General features: G+C 37.0%; 1 protein-coding gene across 1 annotated transcript in view; it reads left to right on the top strand.

Annotated features, from left to right (window-relative positions):
- Nucleotides 1-445: 445 nt before the first annotated feature.
- The window catches only part of NCAPG2 (non-SMC condensin II complex, subunit G2), a gene marked incomplete at its 3' end in the record, with an annotated part of 35,752 nt that continues 27,209 nt past the window's right edge, over nucleotides 446-8,988 (top strand). The window contains exons 1-7 of the mRNA XM_010011192.1: nucleotides 446-685; nucleotides 1,715-1,829; nucleotides 2,324-2,481; nucleotides 3,344-3,478; nucleotides 6,897-6,991; nucleotides 7,860-7,929; nucleotides 8,500-8,586. Of these exons, the coding sequence (XP_010009494.1) occupies nucleotides 446-685; nucleotides 1,715-1,829; nucleotides 2,324-2,481; nucleotides 3,344-3,478; nucleotides 6,897-6,991; nucleotides 7,860-7,929; nucleotides 8,500-8,586 (900 nt within the window). The remainder of the gene's footprint in view (nucleotides 686-1,714; nucleotides 1,830-2,323; nucleotides 2,482-3,343; nucleotides 3,479-6,896; nucleotides 6,992-7,859; nucleotides 7,930-8,499; nucleotides 8,587-8,988) is intronic.

Genomic DNA, 8,988 nt, shown 5'->3' with positions numbered 1-8,988 from the left:
GCTTGAGGCTTTTCCCGCTTTTCCGATCGCTTGTTACTGGGGAGAAGAGACCAGCCGCCTCCTGGCTCCATCCTCCTTTCAGTTGCAGGGAGCGATAAGTTCCCCCCATGAGCCTTGTTTTCTCCAGACTAAACAACCCCAGTTCCCTTGGCCGCTCTTCATAAGATGTGTGCTTTAGACCCTTCAGCTTCATTGCCATTCTTTGGACATGCTCCAGCACCTCACTATCTCTCTTGCAGTGAGGGCCCAGAACTGAGCACAGTATTCAAGGCGTGGCCTCACCAGTGCCGACTATAGGGGGATGATCACTGCCCTGACCCTGCCGGCCACACTATTTCTGGTGCAAGTGTGGATGCTGTGGCTGCCTTGGCCACCTGGGCACACTGCTGGCTCATGTTCAGTTGCTGTCAATCAGCATGATGATGAAATATAAACCATTTCACTGATGCGGGCTTGTGTGATATCTTCTGATCATTCACAGAAAAATAAGTTTGATCGTTTTGACTTGAATGAACTACTTGAAGAATTGCCAAGAAAGCAAAAAGAAGTACTATGGGAGAGACTGATGCAGCTACTGACAGAGTGTTTGATGGAGAACCCTGTGGAAACATGGCAGAGGATCAAAGATGATGAAAGTAATGATGAAAATAATGATGGCATGGAAGTTGAGATAGTTCCAGAAACGGTAAAAATCTTGTAAACTAAAAATATGATAAGTATTTCATATTTTCTGGGAAATAAGATAGAATAATTCTGTAGTATCTGAGAACATGCAAGGATTTGGACCTCAAATGAGGTCCGTTCCAAACATCACTACTCTACCCCATTCTGAACTGATTTTTTAACTGTCATGCTTGGCTTGAGCTGAGCTTATGATTGGTCTATACTATAAAGTGTTAGTTCTGCTGTTAATTTGAATTAGAAAAGATGTGACTTACATTTTTCGCTAAAGTTGAGTGGCCTTTTTGTATGTCTTATTTTCATAAATAAATGTTGATACCTCAGTTGTTCCTTAAGTGTCTGGCATATACTATAAGAAATTCACAAACTTTTTTGTTATGTCTTTTTATTGAATGAAGATTGTGAAATCTAGATTTGAAGACTTCTCCCACAAATTTAGCTTATATGGAGTTTCTCTGACTCAGACCCTCATATACTGCCTTCTGCACTGTAATGCACATAGTCTGGAGAATGCCGGGGAAAAAGGTTATTTAATTTCAGAAGGAAAAAAAAAGAAATGCAATGGGGAAATCATTTGGGAGACCAAAAGGCTTGTAGAAAATCAGCTGTATGCACAGAGGTCTATAGAATCACTTACCTGGATCTAAGGTCACCAGATATACATGTTTCTGAGTTGCAAAGACTGTGCTAATTAGGGTCTTTTTAGCTCTGAAATGGATGTGTATTTGAGTGGTTTTGTTGCAGATAAAGTTTTTAATGCAGGAATAGATACACCTGTAAAGTCATCGAGTTACCTACAAGCAGGAGCTGAAAGCACTTTTCAAACTTTTTGAAATGGACGTGCTTTAAAAATCTTTGATTTTTGCCTTTTCTTATTTCATAGGTTTTGGGGGCCAGTATACTCTTTCTTGAAAATGGAAGCATAATAATAATTCAGCTTTTCTCTGTTGCTAAGTTTTATTTCTTGTCGTAGCTATCTTCTGAGTTTAAAATAAATTGCAGAATTGTTTCCTCAACATTTGTTTTCTTTCAGAAACAAACTGTAGCTGTGATCCAAGGAGTGACAGCTGTAGTTTCCGCTTCCATACCTGCAGTGGATGAAACTGTAAACTACAAAGCTCTTGCAGAATGTGTTTTTATATTAAATGGTACGTACTTATCTATTCTAGAATACAGCATTATACGGTTTGAGCAAATGAGTGTACTAGGCTTTTTGTTTGACTTGACAGGCCTATGGAACACAATTTACAGGGGAAAAGTTGGTACTGATGTAAGCTTTTATTTACAAGACAAAATTAAGTGAGCATTTACTTCAAAATCAGTTACACAATCTAGAAGTTGGAACTTAATTTTTTTTCTTTCTCCAAACTGTTAACTTGATGACAGATAGCTTTCTGAATCCTGTGTCTTAAGTTATTTGTAAGGCAAAACTTCAGATTCCATTGTTACTCATCCAAAAACTTGGCCAAAACCTTAGAATTAACAAAGCTACCTAAATACCCACAGTAAGAATAAGCTGCTAAGATGTGTGAATGTGGCAAGAGGTGGTTGACATTATGAGGTATATTTAGTGTACCAACAGACTAGTGTTTTACAGGAATAACTTGGTTCATTGTAGTAAATACTTATTTTATTGTTGTAGGTATTCTTCTTGTGTTACCTGAACCTGAAAAAACCCTACAGGGTGCTATCCAGCGTGTATGTGAAATGTGGTGGGAGAAGGGCCTGGAAGGGAAGGAGCAGCTAGGGAAGACTCTATTTATAATCCTGCTAAGAAAAAGCCTGAATAAAGCTGCTACGGTATGGTGAAGGTGTATTGACTTCTAGATTATTATTGTATATTCCAAGAAATATTATCTCTGCAAAATACCTTTTATTTCTACTTACCTTGTTTTCCATGTCCTAGTGCTTTTCAGTTAACGCAATTTAGGATAAATGTTGGTTATGAAGTGCCTTTTTGGCATTTCTTGCATTAAGTTGCCTTTCCTAGAACAAACTTTAAAGATTTTTGGCATCAATTTCACAAGTGAACTTGGGTGGGGGTTTTCACCATCTTTCTTTTTTGTTTGGTTGGGTTTTTTTGAAGTCCAATCACCAAGGTTTCAATAGGAGTTAACTCTTAATTCAGGTTTTAAATACTATGTTCATTTATCCATAGAGACTTCTTCTGCGGGAAGCTTCATTTTCTGTTACTTTGTATCTCCCTACAAATAATTTCTTACTTCTCTATTGAGGGACTGAAATTCTTCTTTTAAATGTGTGAGTTACTTGGAGTATTGTGGGATACATCTTTTGCCCTAACCCAATAAATATCTTCTTATTTTATTTCTTTCTTTTATTTTTCCCTGTTAGGTGCTTTCATTGTGTGAAGTTTCAAAAGCTTTCATCTATTTTGCATGAAATAGCTGCCTTCTTTCTGTAGTTGAGCATGTCTTTAGTTATTGGAAGTTAGTATTTCTACATATTAAAAAAATACTACACCTTTTCGTAATTTTTCTCAATGATGTGGTGAAAGTCAAGTGATGTTCATAATTTTACAATCTGAAAATCTTCTGTGAGTGACAATGAATTTCAAATTCATTATTTAAAGTCCACTAAATGCTTTTGGACATTGAAGCTGTATCTAGTTCACTGTATTGTGGGTTTTCTATTCTCCCGCCAGGGTGCAGATATAGTTCGTGTATGGAATCTGCATCAGACAGTACTTAGTTTTGATTACAATTCAGAGGAAATTAATGAAGTCAAGGACTTGTTGCTTCAGTGTTTTATGAGTGTAAAACACATTAAGAAAGAAGAGGTAAGCAAATTTTATTGTCACTTTAAGTGAGTGGGCTTTGGTTACTTTAAATGGTTTTGCATTAAGCCTTTTTTTACAGTGCGGTAGGTAGCAAAGCAAGACACATCAGCTCTGACTCAAAGCTATAAGTGGTTGTTATTCTGTTTTGTTTGGAAAATTCTTTATTCCTATTCCAAACTAAAGTGTAAAAGTACATGTCTATATCATCACTGAAGTTCATGTATCCCGAGGTAATAAGAACCAAGTGCTTTGCTCCCAGTGCATGTCCCTCAATACTTAAAACCATTCCCTGGTATAATTCTCTTTTAAGCAGTTTTTCTCTTACTGGAGACATAACTGTAGCAAAATAATTTCCCTTCTAAATGATTCCATTTAGAAGATTGCATTGCCATAAGTCTGTTTTAAAAGTAGCATAAGAAGAACTAAACTTTACAGCAAATTGAGAATTATTTTATTTGACTACCTACATTTGTCTCAGTGATAAATTGCTGTATTTTAGTCTCTAGATTGTGCCTGTGCACTCAGATAATAGTTTCAGTGTCTTTTTTCTGGTAAGATGACAAGACAACCTGACATTGCTCTGTAAGTTCTAACTCCTCCTTGCCTGCTTAAAATATATGTATTTCCTTCATGGAATAAATGAACTTCTGTCATAAAATGAGCTCTGAGATTGCTGCATAATTGTGGCAGTATGAGGATATAGCATTGTGAAAATGGTCACAGCAAATACATTAGGTGTAATGTTTGATAGACCAGATTTTGGATACCTGACACTAAGGTTCTTGTGCGGATTTTTTTTGTTTTATTGGTGTGTGTTTCTTTTCTCTTTGTGTCTGTGTTTGGGAGTTTTAGGTTTTATGCGTTTAGGATTTTTGTTACTTACACATTGTATTTTAAGATGGTTTTGTTTTGGCTAAAATTGGGATACGCTAAGGCAACTCTCATGTGTCAGGGCTAATACTTCCTTTAGTGCCTGCAAGGTTGTTCTACAGTTCCTAAGCAAAGTATACCTAATTTGTTTTAGAGTACACATAGAGCGTAACTCTGTAGCAGCTTAAGCTGATGTAACTCCAGGGTGCAATGATCCTGTGTTGCCATGGGCTAGCATTCTTACTGCCCTTTCCACAGTATGAATGCTCAAGCAGCAGGTTGATTGAAGGAGTTGATTCTAGGTTTTTTTCCTAGAAAATTTATTATTCAGCCACATGAACTGCCTGGACTGGTTCAGCCTATGCAGGGATGAAGGGAAGGGGGAAGGTCAGGAAAGTAGTATTCTGGTTCTACATCAGATTAAACTGATAAAGAATTGCACATTTATGCCTCATTGCATCATGAGTTCAGTTTTTCTGCTTACATAGACTGTGCTGTTCAACACACAGTAATATTTCTCAGAGGCTTATTTTCAGGCTGCATTAGTGATCTTCTGAATTTACATCTGTGATTTATGAAAACATTTTTGTTCAGGTGAGGCTTCCAGTCAAACAGCTGGAGGGCCCTGCAAAGCACGTGGTTTAGAGGTAGACCTGTTAACACTCTCTTCCTCCTTGCTAACGGTCTCTGTGTGTGCAGACAACAAAGTCACATGTACCATGTCCACAAGCAAAGCAGTACCAGATGCCCAACATTCTGTTAATGTATTAACCCCCTAAAATGACAAGTTCACAGTCTTATTCACCTATCGCCAGTTTACCTTTTGTGGCACTGACTATGTTGATAACAGTAATTGCTTCAGATCCACTGATCACAAGCAGCAGACTAAATTGGAGGCATTTAGTATCATTTCAGGATCAGGGTCAATCTCTTGAAATCTAAGGCAAAAAAGTACTGGTTGAAAGCTATCTCTGATTTTTCTTCATCTGTCTTGCTGCTGGGATTGTAGAAGGTGAGGTGAGTTGGAGTTTGTCCTCATCTTTGCCTTGTGGAGACAGAAGCTGTCAGTCAACTTTCGGTTTGTCGTGTTGATGAAAGACTTCACCACTGGGACTCCAGTATATGTATTGTACCACTGAAGTTGGAGACAAGTGACTTTTTCCTCATTCTGTCTTTTTTCTTTCTTGGTAGAAGAAGCTCTCATTGACAACGGGAAGGATTCTGTCAGATCTGTAGACAAGGATTTTGACATTGTACTTAACCTTTAGTTCTTGATTTTTATGATCTGAATTACTTCTTGACCTGAAAGCTTTGAAGCTATCAGTTCCACCAAAGGGTAGTTTCTGCCTATATGCTTCCTTCCCTCTACCCCTATGGTATTCCAGCTCAAAGTATGTCTGGCATTCTCAGCCTGATTTTCTCTATTTTGTCATAGGTCTGAACATAACTACTGGTCTAGCCTTCAATGGAGGTACCTTTGAACCTCCTCTAATTGTTCAGTGCACCTTTTGAGCTTCTGCCAATGTGCTTTTTACTGTTGCACTTCCTGTTAATTTTCCTGATTTATTTTTGCCTAGGAAGCTGACAGGTATAATGGACCCTTACAACTGGCTGACTCGCCCTTACGTATGATTAAACTTTTCAAAGTCTCAGAAGGTGGATGCCCTTTACTTCATCTGTGAGATAAGCCAGAGAGGCTATCTGTACATTTACTGTGTAAGGCTCTAATTCCATGGGCAGATCTTGCTGATTCCAGAAGAGCAACAGCTTATTTCCACCATCCACATCCTTCCAGTACCTTTTCTTTCAAAAATTCTGTTGTTTATCAGATTTGTTACCACCATTTCTGACTTGCTAAAATGGAAGAAAACTAATTCAGGAAAAAAAAAAGAATAGTGGTTGTTTGTTTTTTTTTCTTTTCATGAATTAAAGGAGATCCAGGAGGTTTCAAATATTACCTTTCATAAAGCAATAAGAAAGGCGTTGTCCTTGCTTATTTTCCTCAGTGGCTTAGCTGTTCTCTGTGGCCTTGTTCAGATATGCTTCTGTATCCAGTGCTGGTGGGGTTGTCACACTATTTTATTTGTACTTTCACTGTCATTACAGTTTCATCCTGGAATGATACTGCACTTGACAGAGCTCTGATGATGCGGCTTTGTTGAGGGTTCTATGTTGCAGACTCCCTTATCGTTATGGAATATGTGGCTTTGATGAGGGTTGTATGTTGCAGAGTCCCTTATCGTTATGGAATACTACTTGAAGTCACACTAAAACAGAATGGACATTGAAAAAAATGCAGGCAGATATTTAATCCGCATGGTCATTTGGTCTGTGTTTTCTCTACAGTCTACGTAACAGTAATGCTTGCATTCTGTCTAAAAATATTTTTTTATCCCCACAACAATCTCACCTATGCTTTTCAAAATTAAAGGTGTCACGTCTTTTGATCTTTGATCTCTGTATTTACTGATTTTTGATGTGGCTTTTAAATTGGGTATTCCTTTGGGGTTTGACTACTCTTGTTTTGCCTCTTTTTCTATCCCAACAGGGAAGAAGGTTCTTGAGCTTTTTGTTCAGCTGGAATGTAAACTTCATTAAAATGATACATGGAACTGTTAAAAACCAATTACAATTCTTTCCAAGGTATGCATCATGGTGAGAGTTCTTAGTGATTGTTAAAAGCTTGGCTAAAATCTTGTTTGTCTCACGCTCTATAGTAGCTAGTATATTAATAGAGTATATCAGAATCCAGAGACCTTCAAATCTGCTGAATATACCTACTGCATTGTTTTAGGAACTTCATTTAATAGTTGTTCTGCACATGCCTCTGTGTACAATTACAGGTGTAGTAAAATGCTTATATAGCATTAGCAAAAGCAAAAGACTTTATATAAACTGTGCTGCATTATTTGCAGTGTTTGTGTGAGAATTACAGGTCCATTTCAGCTCCTGTAAGGTGTTTTTACTTCTTCCCATGAGCAAGCTATTTTGTTAAGGTTCTATATAGAGATGTTCTAGTAAGAAGTGACTTGCAAGATCATAGCCTGAGAACTTGACTGATGGATGAAAACATGTAAGGGTTTGCTTGTTTTTTTTATTTTTCCTGTGATTATTCAGTGAAATACTTCAGAATAAATTCTTTATATTAAAATCAGAGGCTTTTTTATGTTTTCAATTAGAATAATGTATACCTATACATCTTTATAAGGAATTGAAGGCATTAATTGTGAAATATATGATAAAATCTATGCTAATGTTTTGACTTTCCCACCATAAGAGATATTTTATTTGTTTCTTAATAAGGCGTGGGTTTATTACTTAGCAGTTAACTTTGCTCATATTAATCAGTGTAGACTTTCATGGTAATTTCATCTTGTAAAAAATAATGATAATGCACAGAATTAAGAATAATATTGGTACTTATCAAAAACTTTATGTTGTTACCATTGTGAATTGTACATAGATATGGTTAGGATGCTTGCTTGAATGTGTTTCCCATATGTTCATACAGATTCTTGATGGAATACATTTCAGAAGTTTACTTCAGGGCTTGGAAGAAGGTGTCAGGAGAATTTGTAGAGGTAATATGATGCTTGAAATTTCATTTAGAGAGCAAGGTGGAGAAGATATATGACTTTGCAATCTCAAAACAGTTCCTAAGGAGGCTTTAAGAAATTATTTCCCTAAGGAAAGGGCCCCTTCAGCATTGTCAGGGAATAACAACATGTCATGCTGTCCTAGGTTCAGCTGTAACAGTTGTTTTTCTCCTTCTTAGTAGCTGGTGCAGTGCTGTGTTTTTCATAAACACACTAGTTATCTGAGTTATTGAAGCTTTTATTCAGTATGTACAAGTCTATATGATAGCTTAAATGTTTATCTAGTTCTTGTGGATTTCCATGGAGATGATCAAAAGCATAGTTACAGTGTCATAACAATGCTACAGCCAAATTTCAGATACCAAATAATTCTTATTTACTATGTGGAGGTGCTTTTGAATACCAGACTTGGTTCTGAGAATTGGATTAATTTTGTATTCTGGAGTTTTGAAAATCAGTTTATGGAGACAGAGTCCCATAATGTGGAAATATTTGAGTCAAGCAGTAGCCAAGTATGAAATTGTGTTAACAGTAGCATGTGCGTTTTTACTGTAGATACTTGAACATAACTGCATTCAGGATTTTATGCATCATGGAATTCATCTTCCCAGAAGTTCTCCTGTTCATTCTAAAGTTAGAGAGGTAAGTTACTCTAAAGCATGACATGAACTAGTAGCATCAGAATCATATCAGTGACTATAAAAAATTTCCATTTCATACTAACATACTGTACAAGGTCTGGCTGGAATGGAATTACTTTCCTTCATGGAAAAACTTCACAGCTGTGGTGCTGTGTTTTGGATTTGTTGACCAAACTGTGTTGATAACACCAATGTTTTAGCTGTTGCTGAGCAGTGCTTGCATGGTGTCAAGGGTTTCTCTTCACTACTGTTTCCCTAGAGAGTAGGCTGGGGATGAGCAAAACAGCTGACCCAAACTGACCAAAGGGATATTACATGCCATATAGTATCATGCTCAGAAATAAAAACTAAGGGGAAGTACATTTTGTGGAGGTAGCAGTTGTTTTGAGACAAGCTGGGCATT

Source organism: Nestor notabilis, unplaced genomic scaffold (assembly GCF_000696875.1).
Source record: "Nestor notabilis isolate BGI_N333 unplaced genomic scaffold, ASM69687v1 scaffold10703, whole genome shotgun sequence".
In the NCBI taxonomy this organism is placed as follows: domain Eukaryota; kingdom Metazoa; phylum Chordata; class Aves; order Psittaciformes; family Psittacidae; genus Nestor; species Nestor notabilis.
Note: the sequence above shows the minus strand (reverse complement) of the source record. Positions and strands in the feature narration are given on the sequence as shown.